General features: G+C 42.4%; 2 protein-coding genes across 7 annotated transcripts; one reads left to right on the top strand and one right to left on the bottom strand.

Annotated features, from left to right (window-relative positions):
- Positions 1–806: 806 nt before the first annotated feature.
- Positions 807–5,559, bottom strand: LOC148343135 (transmembrane protein 151B). 2 transcript variants are annotated; one of them, XM_088315883.1, is made up of 2 exons: positions 4,868–5,559; positions 807–2,635 (listed from the first exon to the last, which is right to left on the bottom strand). In XM_088315883.1, exons 1-2 carry the CDS (start codon positions 4,976–4,978, stop codon positions 1,043–1,045), a joined length of 1,704 nt encoding a protein of 567 aa, XP_088172009.1. In that variant the 5' UTR covers positions 4,979–5,559; the 3' UTR covers positions 807–1,042. The 2 variants fall into 2 exon arrangements, with proteins under 2 accessions (XP_088172009.1, XP_088172002.1); XM_088315876.1 differs by having other exon boundaries at positions 807–2,638; positions 4,868–5,558.
- On the top strand, positions 5,135–23,125 carry rpap1 (RNA polymerase II associated protein 1). Of its 5 annotated transcripts, none has more exons than XM_088315837.1 (27): positions 5,135–5,311; positions 6,467–6,669; positions 7,403–7,551; positions 7,786–7,878; positions 8,843–9,029; positions 9,421–9,588; positions 9,708–9,920; positions 10,943–11,052; positions 11,139–11,237; positions 11,389–11,490; positions 11,564–11,731; positions 11,811–11,987; positions 12,181–12,315; positions 12,383–12,553; positions 12,626–12,783; positions 12,927–13,097; positions 14,373–14,568; positions 14,777–14,886; positions 14,985–15,180; positions 15,496–15,642; positions 15,794–15,936; positions 16,716–17,148; positions 17,218–17,336; positions 18,150–18,381; positions 18,466–18,642; positions 20,191–20,247; positions 21,882–23,125. In XM_088315837.1, exons 2-27 carry the CDS (start codon positions 6,471–6,473, stop codon positions 22,035–22,037), a joined length of 4,266 nt encoding a protein of 1,421 aa, XP_088171963.1. In that variant the 5' UTR covers positions 5,135–5,311; positions 6,467–6,470; the 3' UTR covers positions 22,038–23,125. The 5 variants fall into 5 exon arrangements, with proteins under 5 accessions (XP_088171963.1, XP_088171990.1, XP_088171957.1 ...); XM_088315864.1 differs by lacking the exon at positions 5,135–5,311 and adding an exon at positions 5,666–5,724 and having other exon boundaries at positions 9,424–9,588; XM_088315831.1 differs by lacking the exon at positions 5,135–5,311 and adding an exon at positions 5,666–5,724.
- The last annotated feature ends 946 nt before the right edge of the window (positions 23,126–24,071 follow it).

Below are 24,071 nucleotides of genomic sequence, written 5' to 3'. Positions count from 1 at the left end.
TTGGGGTTTAATTGCCGTTGGCATCCATTATGTTGCGTTATCGCCACCTGTCGCCTCCTTCCTCTCTCTACAGTCTACACTATATCACTTCTTATTAACCATTATAAAATGGAGAGTGCTAGAGGAAATCTAATATGACAGACACGACCAGACGAACGACGACGGACAGATAATAAAAATTACAAAAAAATACCCAAATTATGCATTGGTAAATTTTGTTTTTTTGTAAAAAGGTGCAAATATAGAGATTTATTGTCTGTTGAAGTCAAACTGACAGTTAAATGGTCGACCGTCCGCCATTTTCCATGGAGTAGAAAGCAGTTTACTCTATAATTGGTACATCTCAATTAACTAGTATATCGTAGAACACTATTTCAGTAGTTCAGATCAAAAAGTGAAATGCATACATTACACAGAGTCAATACACATGTAGTAAAATATTATTTGATTTATTGTTTTAAATAATTTTAATGGTTAGAGTTTACAGTTGATAAAAATTACAACTCATCCTTCACAAGAAATGACACATTACATAAGAAAACAATCCAAATCATTTTAAATCCAAACATTAATTTGGAATTGGCTTTCTGAAAATTAATTATTTAATATGTATATATCCATTTCCTTTTTGATTTGATCTATTGAAATAAATGAACTTTCCAATGATACTAAATTTTATTGTGACGCACCCTTATTTTGGCTTTCCCTTAGAGGAGGTCTGCGCTCGACAGTGTTGTTGACTTGCATCCTTTTTTCTGGAATTGGAGTAATACTAAAATTAAATTAGAACTTCAAACAAGTTTGACTTCATTTAATGATAAATCATTTATTCAGCACATTTTTTAAAATACTTTTGATAAGTGAGCTGGACAAATCAAATGGCATGATGGTTTACCACATTTATTACTTGAAATCCTCAATTCTAAAATAAATGGTACATGTTTACAAATTGTTTGCCCAAATTGTCCTCCAATTTTAAAATGATCCATTTATTGAAAGCACATTTCTCTAGTTTTGTATTTACATAAATCAAGTCTCTTCTTCACAGAGATGTCTCCACACACGACGAGCCCCTTCGTATGTAGCAATGCTGCTGCCCCCCTCCGCCATCCTCGCCCCCGCATCCGTCAGGCCCGTGCACTATCAGCACCGGAAAGAACCTGGCATCGCTGTAATTGGGCGGACTGTCGCTGAGGGCCAGCTGGCTGGAGTCCGAGCGGCCCCCCTGCTCGTCCATACAGCAGGGGTCCGTCATGTTGCTGCTGCGGCTCCTCCACAGAGCCACCGTGCGCCGTGACCCGTACATGCGACACAGGGAGAAGCGGGAAGTGGCTGAGGACAGCCGGGATCGGAAGCGCGCTCCCTGGCAGGAGAAGAGCGAAGAGCAGCTGGAACTGGTGACGGTCCTCCTCCTGGTCCTCCCGCGCCTGCCTTCCCGCCCTGACTGACTCTGGAGGGCCCCGTAGCTCTGAGTGGTGGGGCTGGTGTCCAGGAGGTAGCAGTTGGATGACGTGGTGCATTCGGTGTCATGCAGGGAATTGGAGTCGGCTGTGCTCAGGTTGATGAGCATAGCCTCGGAGTAGCTGGGAATCACCTGGCGGTTGCAACGGATGTGCCACTCCAACTCCGTGCTGTCCAGCGTGTCAACTCTGGGTATAACGCAACTAACATTCCGATCTCCATCCAGAAGGGAGTCGCTGCTGCAAGTGTAGTCCATCCCAAACAGTTTCTCGATGCGATAGTGCACATATGCAGTGTGATACTCTATGAGCACCCTCAGGGGCCAGGAGACCATGAAGAGAGCAGCCAGCCAGAAGGCCACCTGCGAGGTGTACCAGGGCATTTTATCCGGGTGCACGTAGGCGATCAGGTTATCCCTGAAGTCCACATTCTTCAACTGCATCCCCTCCCTGGCCTCCATGTAATCATCCAAACCTTCGACTTCCGAGAAGAACCTGGCCCGCTGGTTGAGGTAATCGTTCTCCGGGCCGGCCTCTGTGAAGCTGAAACATTTGGTGAACTGCAAGCGAGTCGCCGCATGTTCATCCAACCCTCTAAGGTCACGTGACACGTCCTTCATCCCGCAGCGGACGTATTCAAACTCGCCCTCAGCCACGTGCGTGTTGACCCGCTCGTTGTACACCTGCGTAGTGGTGTAGGTGTCCCCGTTGCGGTAACGAGTGACTTGCCGCGTCCGGCGCACAAAGTGATAGCTGATGGCCTTCCACCATATGCACGGCTGAGCCTGTCGCATGCGCGCCACACGTTCATACACGCTGTCCACGTCCGCTTTGCACTGGAGCTTGCTGCGGGCCCGGCAATGCCAGCACTCCACCATGTACAACACGTAGAGCATGAGGAGGAACGCGAAGGGGATGTAGACGTAGCCGTCCGAGCAGGGGCTGTCGTGGTATATCATGGAGTGAGCTCCGGGATGAGATCCCCTCTGAAGGGATGTGGCGAAGGAGGCCGTGAAAGTGGAGGTGAGGGCCGAGTTGAAGCTGATCTTGGTGACGCGGCTCAGTTGGCACCAGCTGACTGCGCCCAGGCAGCTGTACATGAGCAGGGAGAGCAGCAGGCAGCGCCAGTGAGTTTCACGGCACACGCAGGCACCCAAAGACTGCTTGACTGGACGCTGCTGTGGAGAGAAGTTCAGAAGCATATTGAGGGATGGGCCACTTAGAGCAATGAGCCTCCCAAAACATGGCGGTGATATAGCCCAAATGCTAATGAATGAGCACGCGCTGTAAATTGCGAAGCTTTCCCGCAGCTAAGCACGAAATAAATCAAACGACAAGACAGCTCAGCGGAATTCAGTTAAAGCATTTCGTGTCCCTGTGAGGTATTCGATGCAGGTGAAGGACAAAATAGCTTATTAAGAAGATGTTGTCAACTCTTAGTATAACTGTGGTGCATGGATTTAAAATGATTTGCAAATTCTTTTGAACTTTTATTCACTTGCACTTACACTACCACATCATACTATTTGTTTGCTTCAGGGCAGATGAGCAGAAAAATAAAATGCTCACATTTGCAATACAAACCCGTAGTCAAATTGCCTAAAGCGAAGACACCCTGATGTATTCCAACCAATTAAATCAGGTATTCAAAAACTATCTTTTCGGAAAGCCGCAAATAAGAAAAGTCGATGTTCCCATCTTGTTTGTCACTCGTTCGTCCTCTCCACGAGATCCTTTTTTTTGTCATCTTGTGTTTAATGGAGTGAAAGGATTCGTTGCTGACAACAAGCCATCCATTACCGCAGAGGCTCAGGCGAAGAGATGTCATTGTGCCGCTTCAACCGCACTTGATTTATGGGGTCGGGGGGGGGGAGACCGGGATTCAATTGTCATGATGAACCACACTGAGGCCAGAACCATTGGCAGCACTGACATCCTCAATGCAGACGAACAGTTACAGTATACTACGCGCTCAAAGATTTGACGTTTTGAATTTAATACGGATTCATATGCAGTCCCACCAGATTACGTTAGTGAATCCTTGACTGATCCTGTAAGACCGCCAATCGACTCACTGACTTCACAGCTTTTTGTGCAGATTCATGGTCACTAGCCGATGGACAGGATGATTGCTTCTGTATTCACGGCTCCATGCCAGAAGAAATTCAAATCCTTTTCAATGCTTGTTCAACCGTATGTCAGGAAAAGGGCAGAATCTGAGCATTTATACTTGTTTTCGTACCTATCATGCAAGTTTTTGGAATGTGGAAGGGAGGAAACTGCATTAAACCCACACTGGCAAGGAGAGGAGATGCAAACTCCACACCTGGATTCGAACCCATGACCTCTGAATTACTTTTGATACTATACAGAAAATGTCCGATACTTTTTAAACTTTTACACAAGTAATATTCGACAAGTTGACTCCTACTGATACTTCTATCCAAACATTTCTTTCACGTCCTTAACTGAACCACTTTGCCTCAAACATCGTTTTTGTTGTTGCTGCTCTAAACCAATAGTGTGTTGTATACACTTAAGAAATTGATTCTGAATCGTCTCGGAAGACACACTTGTTTGTTTTATTGGAGCTGCACTTAGAGATGTTAACAAAGTTAAGTACTCACTATCTCGTCATGACTGACTGCTTCCAATAATTAGAATCGGAATACCATTTGGTTTGTGCGTTCAATTGAGAATTTGCCTTTGGAACTGTATGGGGAATAAAATAAATAAATCAAATGTGCACCGACTAAATGCTTGGTGGATATAATCATGGACAGATAATGATGCAAATATTAAACAGAATTAAATATTACGGGAAACAAACAATAACTTGCCGTAAAGACAATGTATGTATGTAATGTATGGATTAAAAGACAAATGTAATGTGCAAAAATAGTTTTAACAATGCAGAATTTGAACATACATCTCCTGTTGCTTTCATCTCTCATCAGGACACAATGACTTACAGGAGTACTGAAATTATTCTCATTAATTATCTTAAATTATACATGACTGACAATTGAAGGGATGTTGACAGGAAGATTTTCTTTTGAAGTGACTCCCAACTGAGAGCGAAGAAGATGCCGTCATTTGAGGTTTGTTTATGATCATAGTTGTCTTTTAGATAAAAATCTGAACCGGATTTCACAATTTCGGCCTATGCGAATGGGGCAGTGCTCTGTTTTGGTGTACTATTCACTTTGGTGCAGTTCCTTCACATTTTGGTGATATAAAATCACCTAAATATTGGAAACAGCTCATGAGTGTGGGACGCAAAACAATAAGCAGTGTAAATCAACATTGAGCGTTACTCTCATTGTAATGCAGAATTTGTGATGCAGGCTCTTGGCTTTTGATCTCATGAGATGGTGCAGGTGAACATGTGAGGGCATAGCACCTACCTCATCCACATCACTCACAGCTGGGGAGTCCGCCACCTGCTCCTCTCCCTCGGCTTCATTGAGAGCGCTGGCCTCGGTGTCTTCCGTTGAGTCCAGGTCGGAGGAGAGCATCCTGCACTTCTTGCATGTCAGGCGGCAAGTGCACGATCAGTCCGATTTGTCGCCATGTGCAGCAGTATCCCCCTCCGCTCGCTTCCCCTTCGGAGCCACTCTGCTGTTGGTGGTGGTGCCGGTGGGCTGCAGCTGTACTGTGAGGCGGGGATCCCGCGGTGGTCCCGACCGAGGGGGGCGGGGTTGAGGGATTTCACCGCAGCAGAGACAGCAAAGGTTGACCATCATGCAGTCAGCGACAAATCAACGGTGGTAGCGGGACCACTGGTTTGCGTCCCAATTTAACCTGACGTCCTCAATCACACCGAATGCACGGCTGCACAAAGGGTGAAGGTAATGACAAAAAAAAAGTGTTCTCAGGATGTGTGATGTCAACGACTCGAAGCCGCTTCTTTTGGTAGCACAAGAAAACGTCGTCCCGTATGGCCACGCATTTATTTATTTTTTTTTACAGCTTTTATTTTGAAAGGAGCTCACATTACAGGATACTGCAACTCCACGATCAAACACAATGAAAAAGACAACATATTTAAAAAGAAATTTCGTAAATTAAAAGCAGAAATTGTCCTCGTTGTGGTATGATATTGGTCCAAACGACGGGACAGATTGGAGAGAGACGACGTGTAAAATCAGTCATAAAACGACACTTCCGCTGTGTGTGACTGGTTTTATTTTGAAAGTTCATTTCATTGCGTCACTTCAAAGAAGCTTTTTGTTTTCGCTAGTCTGTTGTCGCTCAGCTAAAGGTTAGCTTGCGTTCTATCACATTTAAAACGTCTCTCTCTTGTAGCGGCGTTGCTGTGCTAAGAATATGACTGGTTGGTTTTGATTAGTGTAACTCAACTGGTGTGTTTAAAGACGTAAAAGGAACCGTACAGTTCACTTTGTAGCATTTCGATATAAACCTCGCCACATGTGATAAAACCTCTTTATCCAGTGAGGTTGTCGTACGATTCATGTGCTAATTATTTTGGAGTCGTAGCGTCTTCAGTCAGGATTACTATTTTACACAATGCAACTCACAGAATAATGGAAGCGAGAGTAACTGGTTCTGACGACTCGACGATATAATTTTTAAGGGTCCCGTCTAGCTCAGCCCCCCATACAAGTGACCTTGCGGTCGAATAAACGTGTGTCTGCTGAGTTGAACCAACATGTCAGAATCACGCCCTAGTGGAGAAATCAGTCAATTGAAAATAGCTAAATCTAAATTGTCCATAGGTCTGAATGTGAGTGTGATTGTGCCTTGGGCTTGGATGGTGCCCAGTCCAGGTTGTGCACCATTCCAGTTTGATATTATTGGTATTTTTGGTATTACACATTTTATTCACGTTTTGTTTTTGAATTAAGAAAGCAGTTTTTCAGGTCTCATGCACATACTGTATACCCTTCTCGTCTTTGATGACCTGTTTTGTGAGACTTTTTTTTATTGATGTAGGAAGAGTCATATATAAAGGAAATTGACTGATTAATTCTCTCCTTTTCAAGAGGGATGCTGCGCCGTCCCAAGCCGGGTGGCTCAGAGGCAGACCTCCTGAGGGAGCAGGAGGAATTCATTAAATCTGGAGCTCCGTCTGCTGCCACTGTGGTCCGCCGCCCCGACAAGAGGCGGGGTGAGACGGGAGGAGGCCCTGAGGAGGGTCTTAATGGTCACGATCCAGAAAGTCAGAGGGATGTGGTCACCATAGAAGGTTAGGTGGTTGAAACTGTAAACTGCTCCAACATTTTTTTAAATGAACTCTTGCTGCAACTCACAATTATTCTGATGATTCGATTAATCTGCTGATTATTTTGTGTTTTAATCAGATTTAGAACCCATGTTTTAATTTCCATCCCTTAATTAAGAAAGTACGTAATTGCAAATTGACAGTGCAGTAAATGCAAATTTTATTGTTCAGTTCCTGGTTTGGTCCGTAACACACGAGAAAATAAGAAAAAATAGTGATCATTCTTTGTCAACATAAAAGCACATCCCAAAAACATCTACTGTAAGTAAACGTCATTGAAGTTGTTAATAGGTGTGCGTGTGAGTGTGAATGGTAATTTGTATGTGCTGGTGACCAGTCCAAGTTGGCTCCAACTCACCTGCGACACCAATAGGGACAGGGCTATCGAAAATGGATGGCTGGATCGTGCGTTATATGTCAAGAAAAACTTTAAATTTAAAACAAAATGGGGACTCCACTCCTTAATTCCTCTTTGGGACTGTTAAAGTGCCTGAGTATGTGCTCCTGTTTTAGTTAGCAACATAGCAGGTAAGATATTAATAACGCGAATAATAGCATCTGTGAAGTGGATAATACACCCATGTATTGCATCTAATGGTCACTAATTGAGGAAACATTATATTTGTTACAGATTTTACACATTCATTCCACAATTTAGTCACTGCTCTATAAAAAAAATAAATTATTTTCTTTTCAGATCTTCCGGACCAGCTTCCATCCTTGACACCAGCGCCTCCTAAGAAATCCCGCTTCAAAAACAGCCGCGTCACCTTTGAGGACGAGGATGCGGGGGGCAGGCTGGACAGACATGACACCCACATCAGTGCAGTTCTGTCCAAGATTGTTGTAAGCGCCCTTAAACCAGAATTTCCCCTAAAGTGTGGCTTTATTACTAGAATTGTAAAGTATTCATTCTTTCTAGCGTGATCCAATTGACACAAGGCCGGCAGACAATTGTTGTAAAGTAATCGTAGCAGTCTAATGTTGTTGAGTTTCCTAAAACATTTATTTAACGCAGTTGTGTGTTTTTTTCTTTGTGGTCTCATAGATAACTCTTTGTGACTTTTATTTTCTTTGAAGGAGCGAGATACCAGCTCCATACCAATATCACTCCCCGAATTTACTGGCATGGCGTTCCCCAAAGCATTGCATCGCTCAGAAAACAGCACTCAGGTAAAAATAAGCAACTAAATTGAAATAAAACACAGTCCTTACTTGAAGTTACTCTGTGTAGAATGTTTTGATTTTTTTCAATATTCATTCATTTAAAATAAAACTAAAAACGCTATTAACTTCAATAACAGAAATAAAATGGTTTCTCTCACGTCTTACATTTTTTAATTATGTTATTGCTAAAGTAATCTAAAATTGATTACATAGGGCTCGCCTCCCTTATAGAAGCTACCGTGTTTTGCCGCCATCCTTTTCATACCCGAAGGAGAGAAAATTAGAGTTCCTCAACATCATGGCTGTAGCATGGGTAACAAATGCAATGCACTTACTTAGTCACTTGAGGGAATACTTGAAGTCGTTTGCACCTCTGCTGAAGGAATTGGTGGTAGGCGTGAGACATCGTGGTGCGCATGGTTCAAAATGCACGTCATTCAAACTTACGTCTTTGCACTCTATTAGTTCACCACTAGATGGCACTAAATTTTACACACTGGACTTCAAACGTTATGACCGTTGAGCTCTATGAAAATCCCCCCCCAAACAAACAACGTCGAGATAGAATAGAAACAAAAAATAAAGCACAATCGCCTGGTGGTTACCACATCTGCGATTAGCTGATGACCACCCTAGGGTGTGCCTTTCCTCTTTTCAGCTCCTGACCCCAATGAGAACAAGTGCTATAGAAAAATGATGCACGGATAAAATAAATAAACCTACATGTGAACATTCCGATTCATGTTAAGGAAACATATCCCTAATTTACGAAATCTGTAAGGAAAGCGTATCCTTGACTTAACATGTTTTCTTGCTGCTATTACTGAATTTTTAATTTGAATTTTGAATTATTCACTCTCACCTTCAGTGGAATTACTTTGATGAATCAAAACAATGTCACGTACTTCAGAAAGTGTTTCAAAATACGTACGAGCCCTAAATGGTGCACATTTCTCACCTTGTCAATCAGGTGCCTCTGTCGACCGCGGGTGGGAAAAAGAGTATCTTTGCTCAACAGATTGCAGCTCAGAGACTAAAAGAAGGAAAGCCCCCATTAGACTTCACATCTCGAGCGACACCGAACCACAAACCTCCGGAGCGAAACCTTCCTCATCAGATGCCGATGGAAATTGATAAGTCTTATCAAACTGAGGACCGTAAGTAGTCTTCCTTACTCCTGTCTGGATTTCACATGTTCTTCCCATCCTTGCATGTTTTTTTTTACCTTGTACTCAGACTTCTTCCCAAATTCCAAAAACATGCTTGTGAGATTCATTGAAGGGCACTAAATCGGAATGTGAGTGTGAATGGTTGTTGTTTATATGTGCCCCACGATTTGGTGACTGCTGGGATCAGCTCCAGCATACATATGACCCTAATGTGATTAGTTCTATATTAAATATGATTACATTTTGTTGTATAACAAACGATAATCTTATTTAATCATTAGTATAGTTAATATAATTCCTCCCTAGCTACTGAATAGCAAAATACAGTTGAAGCACTTCAAAATCCTTATTGCAGTTCATGCATGGTATTCTTCCTCAGCAGGGCCAAGATCAATGTCAAGTTCAAGACTGGTGTCTGGTGAAGGACTCGGGTGCTCCAATAGCTTGGAGGAGACCCGGAGGATCCAAAGAGAGAACCAAGAGAAGATCCAGGCCATGTCCCAGTCGGAGATACTAGAGGAACAGGAGAGGCTGTTATCAGAGCTTGGTAGGCTTTTGCATTCGTCGCTTGTGTGACATGACATGATCTTTAATGAAGTGCGCAAAGGGCTTTGTTTTTCCATGATGTTGGTCCACTTGTTCCAAACAATTATTTCTGCATGCCAGACCCAAGGCTGGTGGACTTTGTTCGATCTCGCAGAGCTACGAGCGCCCTGGCTTCTTCCTCCTCACGCGAACGCCCAGAGGGGAAAAGCAGCGAGGAAAGTGTTCGTCTCAGTTCAGACTCCACCCCTGCTGCCGTGCCCGCTTTAAAACCCAAAGAAGTGGAGATGAAAGAGGAAGAAGAAGAGGAACTGTCGCCTCGATTTTCCATGACTGGTATGATTTTTTTGTTTTTTTGTAAATAGAAACCTTTTTGCCTTTTTCCTTCTGTTGTTTTTGGCTGGTGAAGATCCAAATGAATCCAATGCACTCACATTATATTAATATTGCACTTCTCTTTGTAAAAACATTGCTGAGCTCGGAAAATCCTTTAATTAGACAAAATTCTTAGAGCTCCAGATGAGACACTGGACTCTGTCCCAGTCTTTCAAGAAGATCCATTTTATTAGATGCCTGCCAACGTTGTGCATCTTCATCCCTGATATTATCCATGGCAAAGATGTGAACATAGCCACAATTCATTATGTTGTTACTCAAAATGAAAGAAAACATTCGGCACATCTATATTAACTTTGTTAGCAACATTATAAATACAAACTATGTACATGTATCGATGAATAAAATAATCTCGGCTCAGGCCTTCCAGTGTGAAGTTTGCGTGTTCTCCCCGTACTTGCCTGGGCCTTTTTGGGTACGGTACTCTGATTTCAGAAATTCCCAAAACATGCCTGTTACGTTCATTGAGGTCTGAAATTCTCCAGAGGAGCAAACTTTTATATAGATCTACAACATAAGGCGCCCAAAGTGCTTGACAAATTCTCACATTTACACAAGTATTGGTTGTCTGTATACCATTCTATTGGTTGGCGACTAGTCCACTTCTCGGCCTTGTCCTAACACTTCAAATCCCTTTAATGATTGTTTGTTTTTCCTCATTTATTTGACTTTGTTTGGTTCGATGCAATGTCACATTCCTTGACTGCTTTGTGCTTACACTTAGCCCTGATGAAAATGTTGCTTGTGGCTCAAATGTAGAGCTTCCTGCGCTGGATTTCAATTTAACAATTGCGTTTTCAGAGATTTATTTACAGAGCCATTAAGTCAGTTGTCATAAGCTCAAGATAACGAGCAGTGTCTATCTGCCTTTTTTTTTTTAACTACCTTACATCCTTGTGCTCAGAAGAACAATGGCAAATCCACCATAAATAATAGTCGCCGCTGTTTTTGTGTATGACTAGATCTGCCAATAAAGCCTCAGAAGGAGTGGGTGCACATGGATAAACTGGAGCTCGAGAAGCTGGAGTGGATGGGGGACATTCCTGCGCCCAGAAAAACTCGAACCAAAGAGGTTCGAAAAGCAACTGGAATCATTTGAATTAACGCAACACTATGAGAACCCGAGAAAAACTAATTCTGTAAATTTATGTTGTGTAGGCCATGCAGGCTCGTTTTGATTTTAATGGCACTCTAATCCCTCCCATGGAGGATTTGCCCACACACCTTGGCCTGCACCACCATGGAGACGAACCTGAGGTATATAAGCAATACATATATCTAATGTGTGTGTGTGTGTGTGTGTGTGCGTGCGCGCAAAGTGCGCAAATAACTTTTGATTTTGCCAACAAGCATCAAGCAAGACTACCACTTTTTGCTGTACACGCCAATTTTGTTTTACTCCCGCCAGCGTGCAGGTTACTCCCTACAAGAGCTTTTCCTTCTGTCTCGCAGTCAACTCATCCAACAGAGGAGTTTGGCCCTCAGCACCCTCCGCAATATCCTGTTAAAGGTACACAAACATGCACACCGTCTCTCACATGTCATCCGTATACACGCCGCTCACGTATTTGCACGGCCCACAGGCCCGCACTGGGGGCTACCGTTCAACCCTGAAAGGCAGTGTGTTGGCAACTCTGCTCGACGCTGGCCTGCTCTTCCTGCTTCGCTTTGCGCTGGATGACGGCGTGGAGGGAGTGATGGCCGCCGCCGTGCATGCACTCAGAGCACTTCTGGTGTGCACAGAAGACGAAGTACGAGTACAGTATTCCAAACGGAATCCCTACTTTGCGAGACAAACATTTACATAAAGATTTGCTTCTTGCCTCAAAGGAGTGTTTGGACCTCACCTTCCACTGGTTTCGTGGGCTGGCCACCTTCCCCCTGCTGCCATCTCAGGAGGAAGAGGAGGAAGATGATGAAGGGCTGGATGAAAGTTTAAAAGAGACTGCCAAGGAGAAGGAGGAGAGGAAGACGGATCATGATGTGGCTGGGCAGGATGTTGTCAAGGTGATTTTAATATTTTTTTTTAGTGGTACTGGCTCTTGCCTTCAAGTTTACCAGAACTATGGGCTGCTGGAGAATTGCCATTTTTTTCTGGGCACTTTCCAGAGACACCACAATGCTATCCTCTTGGGATTTGCGCGTGGAAAATTATGAATCAAAAAGCTTGTAAAGTATCACTATCCATGTTTTGTTTCAGGGTCTCCTGAGAATGAAACTTCTCCCCCGGTTACGTTACATCCTTGAGGTTGTCAGACCCTCTCCCCGGGTTGTTCAGGGTATTCTGGAGATCCTGACCCGTATTGCCAGACACTCTTCATCATCTGCCACTCAGGTCGCCACCCTATATCACCTTATTATCAGTCCTTTTTTCCTCTTATTAAATCTTATTGTTCGCTTAGGTGTTGGACTGTCCTCGCATGATCGAGACGGTGATGTCGGAGTTCCTTCCCACTTCCTGGACAGTGCCATCTGTTTCCTTCCCACAGTCTGTTTATGGATTCCCTCTTGCTTGCGCCATGAAGCTCTTAAGGGTTTTGGCTACTTCTGGCAGACATGCTTGCGCCAGACTGGTGAGTGTTGTTTCTAAGATCGCATTGCTTATATTGAATGTGCTTCAGTAATTGCTGTCGTCCCTTCTGAAGTTGAACTCTGCGGGTGTGAGGGAGCGTCTGTGCCGTCTGCTCAGCGCTGAGCCCAGCGAACTCTTGTTGGAGCCACGCAAGGCCCTCAGGATCACCACAGAGGCTTATAGGATGTGGGCTGTGGCAGCCGGCTATGGCCAGGCCTGCGACTTGTACATGTACGTAACATAGTGAAGATTTGTCCTGCCCATGTTTGTTCACCCAAGACCTAAATACAGGAATGCCAAATCACTTATTCATCCTCATCTCACCAGACTGTAATGACTAACTGAGCTGTGTTCCGATTGGTGCTGTTCCACAGAGATTTGTATCCAGCATTACTGACGTCGTTGCAGTCTGTTCGTACAGCGCTGGCTCCCTCTGACCCTCTGTTGCATCTTCAGCTAGAGAAGGTTTTGGCTCTGCTCACACTGCTCACTCAAGTTACACACACTGCCGGTTGCCACCAGGAACTGCAGGCTGGCATGGTCAGGTAAAAAAAAAAGAAAGACTTATGTTACACTTCTTCAACAGCATATTCTTTGGAAGTTGCATGGCCTTGAGGAAATTGATAGAGCAAAATAATTAAAATTCATATGAGGGCTGAAATTCTGGTTAATGCTGCACAGAATATTGTAATAATACTTGTTGGAATTGAGTCACCGTGGAAATGAGAAGTAGTTAGTAAATCAACCTTTAAAAGCCAAACTTACTCCAATGCGTGTTTGTTTTTTTGTACTCAAGAAGAAAAGGGTCAAATAAAGACTCAACAACTGATTAGAGTTCCGATATTTAGTTTCTTCAATTTCTGGAGTTCAGGAAATAGTACAAAGACAGATATCTGGGCGGCTTTTTCTTAATCTCACGAGAAACTGCACTCGGGCGAGCACAGTCGAAAAATGCGCACCATCTTTCAGCCCAGCTTCAGTTTTTATAGGAGTTTTTTTATGTCAAGGGTAATGAAGGTTGAATCGGTCGTCCTCGCTCCCTCCCACGACACGGGTCCAAGTCCAAGGGACGGTCCTCCCCAGGTTAGTCATCGCCTGGATAGTTGATTCTCGTCTGGTCCCCAAGACTGGCACGCCAAGGCTGGCCTTCTCCGGCGGGCAGTCTCTCCGTCTCTCTCCCCGCTGGCATTCCTCTGTAATCTTGTCGGTGTGCATGGAAATGCAGGTATACGTGTATGTGTGTGTGTATGTGCAGGTGGATTTATATGTGCCTGTGTATGTGTGCGTGTATGTGCAGGTGTATGTATGTGTCTGTGTATGTGCAAGTGTGCTCCGATCTCCAATTGTTATGTCTTTCGGAATGTGTTTTTTGCGATAGCGTCTGTGTGAGTCCTCCAGTGCCCAATATGGTATGTTTGAGCGTTTTGATGTTCTATTTCATCCCTGCTGATTGTCAGAGGCGATGCCTAAAAGCTAGGAATGTTCCTTTGTGTGCGTTATGGTGACTAATAAACATACAATACATTATGATGTAAAGGTCTGTTAACCATTGTTCATAAACATAACAAACAATATCACACTGTCTTTTAAATTTTAATAGTCAAAATTTAATTTACTATTGCTTTTGGAAAGTGGTGTCCCTTGCATGTTTTTGGGTCGTAAAATGTTCTAAATGTTGACTCATTCAGCATTCACAATTTTCTATCTTGTGTTGAAATTGCTCACTTGCATTCCACGTTCACCAATTACAACATTTCATTTATTGCCCGATCCATTTTTTTTTTAAATTTTCCCTATGGTCTTTCTGTTCTCCTTTCAAGTTCTTCAGGAGCTGAATGTCCTCCTCCTCCTCCTGTGTCATGGGGGCATGTCACAGGGTTGCCGGCATCACTTGTGGGCCATTTGAAGAGTTTTGTAACGGGTCTTGATAATCCACAACAGAAAGACACCAGTGTGGCACTGATGCCAGCTTACCTCATCTACTTTGAGGCCTTCTACCATCAGCTCTCCAAACAGGTTCTTCTCAACTTCTGCTGCTGTTCTATCTATCATCTCTTACCGATTCCCTTGCAGGCTTATAGTAGCTTTTAAACAAATTGTTGTTGCATATCGTAATAGCCTCGGGCGCACGTTAAACTCACATGCAATCATCCGGACCTTCAGCCACAAACTGCTGTTCCTGTGACACTCAGATCAAACAGCGGAGTTTGTGTCTTTTCTTCAGAACTGTTTCAAGCCAGTGGAAACTCTTCACGAACTGGAGCAACTGACTAATGAGGTTCTTCATCCTCTGATGTCCCACAGTGTTGTGCAAGGCCTGATAAAGAACCTGAAGTATGTTTGATTTGTTCTGAAGCCCGAAATGTTCTTAGAATTACTCCTCTCGCCGTAATCTTCATAAAAAGACAAATTGCCACTATTTTTGATACCAGGTCCTCTTCGGTCATATGCAATGTCCTGTCTTGCCCCGTGGATCTGGACACCTCGCCCAGCCTCCCTGGTTTGGCCTGTCCAGGATGGAGGGACCATCCAGGGTTGATGGCTCACTCCTCTCCCTTCCCTCTCCTCACAAGCCTGCTGCTTCTCTTAGAAACTATCACCGGCATCCACAAAGGTCTCACCTGCAAGGTTAGTCATGTTGATGTTGTAGTTTGAAATCGTGTGGGATTAACACGGTGGTTTAGCAGCTCATTGAGGATAATGTATGGTGAGATGAGACTTATTTTCTTCTACTTTTGCAGTACTGGAGGTCCTCAGTTTAGCTCAGATTTCTGTTACTTTGGCTCATTAAAACTGCAAAAATATGCATGTTGGAAAATTAAACTCTGACTCATGGTCTAGCAAATGTGATTCCGATTCATGTAGTTTGTTTCTATGCTATATAAAAAAAATGATGTATACGTTACGCTTACACTTGATACACTCGCATCCTATTTCTTCTAGTTCACTGGCCTCCTTGTGTCAGAGCCTGTCATTGGTTACTTGCAAAGTGTCAGCCAGGCAACACCCACCCTGTCTCATAGCTGGTCCTGGCTCCTCCGTCATGAGCACCACCTCATCTATCTGCTGCTCCGCTTGGCGCACAGATCGGTAGGTTCAAACTGTTATTTTGAGATTGTGAACCCAAAAAAACCCAAAACCAAACAAAAACACACCTATTTTGACCCATGTTTGCATTCCCTTTCACCGGTCATGATATTAACATATCTTATGTGATCATTAAACTGTTTTCATATACCAGCTTTCCATTGCGCCACAAGTGGAAAACCACACCCCGCTCTACCACCAGGTGGCGCTCGTTCTTCTCCCATGGTTATTGCCTGGGAGTGAGCACCTTGCTCATGACCTGCTCTGCACCATCGTCTTTAGCAAGGACTTCATATCGTAAGTTTTACTGTCTATTTTGTGCACAAACAGACAAACGTGAAGGTGTTAGGCACACAATGCTTGTTTTTAGGTACTGCATGCAAAATGGAGCTGAAAAATATGTCATTTTCCAAATTAGATTAAGCCTCATGTTTTCATAATTTCATCAAACTTTATTTGAGTGCTGCTCGGCACTGGTGAAGTAGGCAGTTTTTAGGTTGTTATTAAACTCACCCTGACACAATGTTTGTATATAGTATGAGGCTTTGAAAAATGATTCACTGGTAAATTTTAAACTAGCTGTTCCTAAACTGTTTTTTTCCCTTCCTTAAAACAAGTTTCTAATTACAGGTTTCACTTGTTTTATAATCAAAACATTATATTAGAATAACAACTTTTCAGCCAAAACAATGTCAAGCATCCCAATCAAAACCGAATTAGTGAGTGTTATTGTTTTCATAAATCCTCTCCATTGACTCATCTTATGACCTTTCAGATGGATGTGATTGTGAACAATGGTAGAATTTTACTTAAAGGAGTACAGCAAGTGTGCAACTTTAAACACATGGATACTTATTAGGACGAGTTGTTAAAGATCACCAAATCTTCAGCACAACCATTGAATGAAGTTGCCTATAACGCCGTCATAATCATTACTTAGCAATTTATCGTTCAATCCCAATGTTCAATATTCTTGAAATTTAATAGTTAATTGCTCTTAAAAAGGATGTACTTGAATTATTATTCATGAATATCATTATCTCAACTACAGCTTCCTGTGAATATTTATTTTTTAGGGAGAGCCACAGTGGCGGTCCGGAGGCTCTCGAGCTTGGGCAACTGCAACTCCATGAGGATACGAGCCATCAAAGCTCTCCTTCACTCCAAATTGTGGGCGCTCTCCTGAGAGAAGCCTGCGCCAACCTGCCCTCTATTCGTGGCTGTTTCCTCACTCACCTGGCCCACCTGGAGTCATCTGTGCTGGTCTCCCAGGACCAGTTTTTTGGCCGCCCCCCCTGGATCAAATCCCACCTCCTCCCTGAACTCTCCGGACCCACCCTGCCATCAGACTGGCCATTCCTTCCACTTGTCAGCCTTTATGAGAAAACTGGAGTGTCTGGTGGTGGAGGGCTCTCTGTTGAGGAGCTCCCCCAGGGGGCTTTGCTGGAAGTCACCCAATGTCTGCAGTGGTTGCTGGTGCTGGAGGTCTGGCGGGAGCAAGCCCTTAAGGTACACAGACCTCTGCTTTTTCTTTTAAGGAGAACATATTCCTAAAAACCTCAATTTAATATTGTTTAGGTAATCCTTCCAGTTTCAAAACTGGCCCGGCTGTCCTGTGTGTTCCTGTGTTCCAGTGATTTGTTCCTTGAAAAACCGGTTCAGAAACTGACCTGGGGTCTGTTCCGGCTACTATCCAGGTTTGGTGGAAACAGCTGTACTTAATACAACTTATTACAGAGTACAAGTATGTTATGCATGGCATGTAATGACCAATTTTGTGCTGCACTGCAAGAATATCTCATCCAGCTGCAAAAGAAGGCACTCTCACTGTTAATTTGATTGGCTTACTAGTTTTTTTTTTTATTAAAACCTTTACTATAATTAGAACTTTACCGCCGTGTTGGGATAGGTCAGGGACTTTAGTGACTGTCATGTTCTGACCTGCGTTCAAATTTGGATTACATTGAAAGAATCCAACTACGTTGCAAAGTGAGCACCCCCTGCAATGCAATGGTAAATTGGCGCAATATACAAGTACAATAATGTACACAGACAATCCACAATCATGACGTGATAAAGAACCAAGACAGTACTCAAATGCAGAGTACAAAGCATTTACTGCATTGTACTGAGATCTCTTATGTTGGTTGCTTCATGTAGTTGCGTGAGAGCGTTGAAATATGTTATTGTCTGTATAATACCGTCCAGTTCTACACCACCGCCAATGGCGCCATGTACAATAATATCCTTAAATTTAAATGAGTAACTCTTTGACAGTGTCAACTTACAATTGAGTCTTATTACCTTTGAATACTTGATAAATAATATTGGTGTAATTATAATACTGTGCTATTGTATGTCATCATTAATGTACCTGCACATATTATATAGTTATATACTATTTGATTTATTATTAGTTATTGGTAAAAAAAATGTAGTAGCAAAACTTACCTCTGCGATGTGCTTGTTACTCACTGTTTATTGAAAATGATCTTGTTTACTGCATGCAGGCCATCAAGACTGGAATGTTTAGACCTCAACATCCCCCCTCCAGGTCTGGCCTCCTTCCAGGATTTGTATTGCGCCCTCTTGGCTCAGTATGAGGCCGTGTCTTTTGGAGACCGTCTCTTCGGCTGCTGGATTCTGTTGCCCCTGCAGAGGAAGTACAGCGCCACCATGAGGTTGGCTGTGTTTGGGGAGCATGTGGGCATCCTGAGGTCGTTGGGTGTCACTCTGGAACAGGTGACCAGCGCTTTAAAACAAAAAAAAAAATGCAGTCATTGATTGAGTGCCTCTTTAATGACATTGTCGTCTCTTCAATGGAAGCTTGCCATCCCCATGGAGCGGTTCACCTCTCCCCCTGAAGACTCCCTTCCTCTGGTACGCCTCTATTTCCGCTCTCTTGTCACTGGGAGTGTGAAGCCTTCCTGGTGTCCCTTGCTGTATGTGGTGGCTCTGGCTCATGTCAACGCGTTTGTCTTCTCTCAGGATGCTGCAGCGCAGGTATGTTTATTCCATGTCAAGGAAATTGCTCAGTGTTGACACAGTGTTTAAACTTGAAACCACATTTTTTATGATTAAAAACACTTGGAGAAAAAAACGTTTCGTGGATGGTGCAGGAGTTTTGTAGAAACATCTGAGGACTTGGCCTTTGTGTAAATGCTCAAATTTGGCCTGCTTTACAGTCCTAGATCGTGGCAGTTTACTTGGTGTGTTCAAGCCCGCTCCGTGCCAAACGTGCGAGTATTTTGCAGACAGATGGCTTGGGCTACCGGCTTGAAACTGCATTCATTTGATAGCGGTGCATATGGCATTTGTTTGGTCTATGGTGAATTATGTGCATATTCTGTGAAGATGGCGGCAGGACCTTTTTTCACAACCAATTATGTGGAAAACACGCTTTAACTGTCTTAATTTGACCTAGTGGTACTTTATGCTCATTTAAAATTCCACTGTATTTAAAATGCATTTTAATGGGTTGTTCGGAATGTGCTGGAGCCTGTCTGAGCTGACTTTGAGCGGGAGGTGGGGGTCCCCCTGGACTGGTTGACAGCCAATTGAAAGGATGCATATTGATAAACAACCACTCACTCTCACATTCACACCTATGGTCAATTATGAGTTTTTGTGCTGCCCAAATCATCAATAATTTTTATACTATATCTTTCACTCTATTTGGCATAGTTTGGCGGGTCCTGCGAGTTCTAGTCAGGTGTGACTGGAACAAATTCCCCGTTCCCTAATTGTATTGCCTTTGGTTTGGCAGTTGACCTGCCAACCGCCAAAAGAATGGAGATGAAGAAGAGGAAGGATTGGTAGTCATGGCAACTAATGTGTGACATATCACTAATTTAGCAAGTGGCAAAGATTTTCAGCACCATAAAGCGCAATAACCAACCAGGATTCTACCTTTGACCACAATGCCACGCAGGATTCTAGTTATGGAAGCCGTTTTAAATTAAAAACCAAAATGTTTCCATAATTGGAAACGGAAATTTTGTCCAATCCGAACTCATTTGCTACCATCAACACGGGGGTGCACTCTGAGTGTGTGTGTGCATGCGTGTTCGGAGAGGCAGAGCATTCGGCAGCTCATGCTTGAACTGTTTATATCTGTACGGCACTCTGAATAACCGAACGGCTCTTTTGAAAAACGCTTCCAAAAAATCAAAGTGAAGCAACGCGTGCTTGGCACATATTTCTGAACACACCACAATTAGAGAACAGGAATTTTGGGTGCGTGTCCAAGCTCTGCTGTTCTTGGTCTCGGTTTTTGTGAAATAAATTTGCCCAAAAAATGCAATTTATACTCCTGAGCGATTTATAGTCTCAAAAATCCGGTATGTGGCTGTAGCTGTCAGTTATGGTTTCTGTTGTTAATTTTGCTGATGAGATTCGAGGGGTGTCTCACATTGTACCTTGCTAGGTATTTTATATATTTTGAGGCTACCATCATTTGTACTTGCAGATAGAGATTTTGTAAAAACACTTGCAGCATTCAGTGCATCATCACTAGAGCCTTTTGATCTTATTTCCCTTCATCCTTTGCAGGAGCTTGAAGCAGCGCGACACAGCATGCTGAGGAAAATCTACTACATGACTGAGGAGGTACTTTTTCCTTCTGCGTATAATCCCGTTTTTCTAACTCCTCTTCACTTGTGCACACACTGCAAGGTATTTATTGATCGCGAGCAACTCTCTCATCGACACGCACGTGTTCTCCACTATCCACTTCATGATATATTCCCTCGAAGAATGTTTTCATTTCTTTCTTTTTCTTTTTTTTTGATAGCAATTGTCACTGTCTGGAGAAATTTCTGTAATCTGGATGGACTATTGACTGTTTTGGGGTTATTATAATAGAGTAAGACCTCTAAAATGGAATCACTGAAAACTTTGGAGTTCTTCTTGGCAATTGCTGTCCATGTGTAATATCACCTCATGGGACCTTAGTTCCGTCGTCTCCGTGTTTTAGCTTTTTGTGGCTTTTATTTGTAAGCCCTTAGCCAAACCTGGGATTGACAAATGGCTCGGGTGCCACAGTCTGTAAACCGGCCCATAGAGCATTACCCAGAATCCTGTATTATTTATTTGATTAATTGAGCCATTTTCTCCCATTTTTTAAAAATAATTTCTAAAATGTATCTCAATAAAAACTGTAGTTAATAGAATAAGTACTGTAGTTATTTGATATATTGTAAATTATTAAATAAAAGTACAATAGATATTTTGCACTCACGTTATATGATTATTATACATGTATCATGTATTTATTGATGTTAGAAAATAAATGGTTAGTTTTATTATAAATAAAATAGAAAATGGTAATAAACAATTTGACACCTATATAAATAACATTGTATGCACAGTTTTTATTTACATTTTATTTTATTCAAAATTGCATTTTAATTATAATGGAAATGTATTAAATAAGAATGAAATGAATACATTATTTTATTAATAGGATAAACAGTTATTTTATTTTTTTTTTCTTGTCAAACATAATTCATAAATTACCTGCCCCATCAGTCCATTGCGGCCCTAGTTAAAGAATATTAACCATTTTTTCTCATATTTTTCTAGGTGTTTGAGTAGGAAATGCATAACAGGAATAGTTAATATGGATTTGTCACACTCTGATGGAAATTATCATTTTTTTCCCTCATGCAAATGCCGAGTATGGCTCACGATATCATGACGACTGGGGTGGAGCTATGTCATGCATCAAAAGTGAGCGGCTTCTCAGTGAAACTAACTTTCCTGCTCAGTTGCTGTATTTTCAAACCTTTTTTTCTGAGAACTCCCTCCTGAAAAGGTGTTCGATCCGCCACGTCCAGACTGCAAAATGGTGTTTGCATGATCCACTTCGTAATTTAATCAAATACATAAATAAAAATAAATATATGGCACCCGCTCACAGACACATTTTCATAAATGGGCAGATAACAAAACATTTACTTTCTTGTATTGTTTCCCCACTTGGACGCGTATGAACTCCAGAAAAGCAATAAAAAAGTCAATTTTCTTAGTAATTTGTGTCCTTTTACAAGAACGCGAGAGTAGAAGAAATATACATGACAGCATTATGTGTATTCTTTCTGTTTCAAATAATTTTCTTACTACATTTGACTGCATAATTTTTCTTTTTTTCTTTTAAGAATTGCCTTTTTTTTTTTTTAGACGGTGTAACTTGTAATTCTTGTTTTGTCTTTAAGTTCTATCATCTTTGTCTCCAAACGCAGGTGTTAAAGAAGCACTTGTTGCTGTTCCGAATGCCCAAGCAGGACTCCCAGTTGGGCTTTGACATGTACGATCAGTTACCTCCCATAAGAGCAAAGCATTTGGAGAGCGTCGTGGGCTTGCAGAACAGCGGTGGCTGTCAAGTGGGGGAGAGATGAAAACGACAAACAAGAACTGCTGTGAAAGTCCCCCCCAAATTAATTTTTCTTTGGTGCCCAAAGCCGCTGGTTATGCTTTTGTCACATTTCTAAAGACATTTACAGAAAGTGACATGAACAATTACATTTGTCAATATCTGTATGAAGAATTTCATTTGTTTGCAGGATTGTGTATTCTTTTAAACTGTTTCTTTGATAATGGATGACTCTTGGTAATGTGATTCAAGAGATGACGATATGCTGAGCCGTCATTTTTTTGGGGGTCTGTCCCACATTGTGGCTCCTGAATGTATACACTATCGTGGATTTATAGTCATCGTTTTGTCAGAGCACTTGAAATTGAATTTAAATAAATTTAAACGTATGACATTGACAGGTTCGATAGAAGTGTAACTGATTCTCTCTTGTTTTGGAATGCATGAGAAAATCTCATGCACAATCGTCCATTCGTGGGGTGAATCAAGACATGCAGTCGTACGCTACAAACGTCGACCGACAGCCTTGCGACTCATGAGAACTTTTCTGTCATCTCATTTAACCTTAAAAAAAAAACCAAGTCTGAATGTTGGGTTTATGAGAATCAATACAATGTGCCTTTATGTTGTTGTGAACTAACTGACTAACAAAGATTCAAGCCAAGCATGCTGACCCGACGCCAGCCGGTCAAGTCATCAGATTTGGAAAATGCCCATGAGGGGTGCCTTTATTTTCCACGTGTACTCACACGTCCCTTCGTGGCTCCGTTTTGATTCCGATATTCTCATAGAAGAAATCCAACTACACGCACGCTACTGTCTATCTGCATATCTGTCTGGGAATTTTACAGCAGCATCAACACTTTCTAAATGGCTATGTTCCATCAAGATCTAATTAGAGGTCAGGATTCTGAGTACCAGAACAGTGTGATGCTTATGCTGAAAACATTTGTATTGGCACATTTAGACATGAACATTAGTCAAAAAATATTTCAACTTGGTATTTCGAATCTTTGTGGAGCCACAGCCAGGCATCCCGTTATATTTTTGTTTGACTGCAAATTGCAGCGTACCTTGCTAAAACTTTTTGGAATAAAATTGGTTGACACATGAAACTGGTCATTGTGGGGACTAAATAGACGCTCTAGATCAGTGCTTCTCAAATAGTGGAGCGGGCTCCCCTCGGGTGTGCGTGTTACCCTGGGGAACATGCTTTTTTTTATCTGCTGTATTAAAATAAAGTGTAATTGCACATCCACTCCAGTAGTTGGCAGTGGCAGTCTCATTGACCATTGTGCGCAGCGAGTATTAACTCTACGGTATAGGTTTGTTTTGCACCAAAAATGCTTTTATTTATAGTTGCGGCTGGCGCGAATTGTTTTCTTCTTACTAGGAGGGGGTGGGGCGTAACAGAAAATAACTGAGAAGCACTGCTCCAGATCAGGTGTGGGCAAACTACAGATGTGGCCCGTTAAACGTTTTAATCCGGCCTGCCGAACTTGAAAAAAAATTAAATGAATAAACCTTGTTAATGTTTTATTTTCTAAATGCTGTAGTTTTTCAAAGACATATATATTGTTGTTATGCTTTTGTTCACTTTCATTTAAAATTAAATGTATTTTTCTTTCTCCAATCAAAACACTCCATCCATCTGCTCCTGGTCCGGCCCCACTGTCAAATTTTAGAACCCATTGTGGCCAGCCAATCAAAAAGGTTTGCCCACCTCTGCTCTAGATGAACTGCGGAGATCCACAGCTGAACTTGGTGAATCTGTCAATAGGACAACAAATCTCTCAGAAGCCCTTTATGGAAGAATGGCAAGAAGAAAGACATTTCTCAAGAAATCCAGGAAAAGTCAAATTAGGTTTGCCATAAGCGACCTGGGAGAAGAAGGTGCTCATGTTCGATGGAACCAAGATGTAACGTTTTGGGCAAGATGTAAAACATTGTTTATGGTAAAAGCACCACTGCACATCACCCTGAACACACCATCCCTACTGGGATAGTTCAGTTCAATCATTTTCAAGACAAAAGCTCGACATTAAACTCACCTTTACAT

The sequence above is a fragment of the Idiotropiscis lumnitzeri genome, chromosome 1 (assembly GCF_059441095.1).
Source record: "Idiotropiscis lumnitzeri isolate Australia: NSW breed Sydney's pygmy pipehorse chromosome 1, RoL_Ilum_1.0, whole genome shotgun sequence".
NCBI lineage: Eukaryota > Metazoa > Chordata > Actinopteri > Syngnathiformes > Syngnathidae > Idiotropiscis > Idiotropiscis lumnitzeri.
This window is presented reverse-complemented; position numbering and strand designations above follow the sequence as displayed.

Excerpts from the sequence above, each read along its gene's own strand:
- LOC148343135 (XM_088315876.1), bottom strand. The coding sequence starts at position 4,978 with ATGCTCTCCTCCGACCTGGACTCAACGGAAGACACCGAGGCCAGCGCT. Across the intron at positions 2,639-4,867 it reads CTGTGAGTGATGTGGATGAG|CAGCGTCCAGTCAAGCAGTC; the intron begins GTAGGTGCTATG and ends TTCTCTCCACAG.
- rpap1 (XM_088315837.1), top strand. The coding sequence starts at position 6,471 with ATGCTGCGCCGTCCCAAGCCGGGTGGCTCAGAGGCAGACCTCCTGAGG. Across the intron at positions 14,569-14,776 it reads ACCATCAGCTCTCCAAACAG|AACTGTTTCAAGCCAGTGGA; the intron begins GTTCTTCTCAAC and ends TCTTTTCTTCAG. Across the intron at positions 17,337-18,149 it reads CTGTTCCGGCTACTATCCAG|GCCATCAAGACTGGAATGTT; the intron begins GTTTGGTGGAAA and ends TACTGCATGCAG.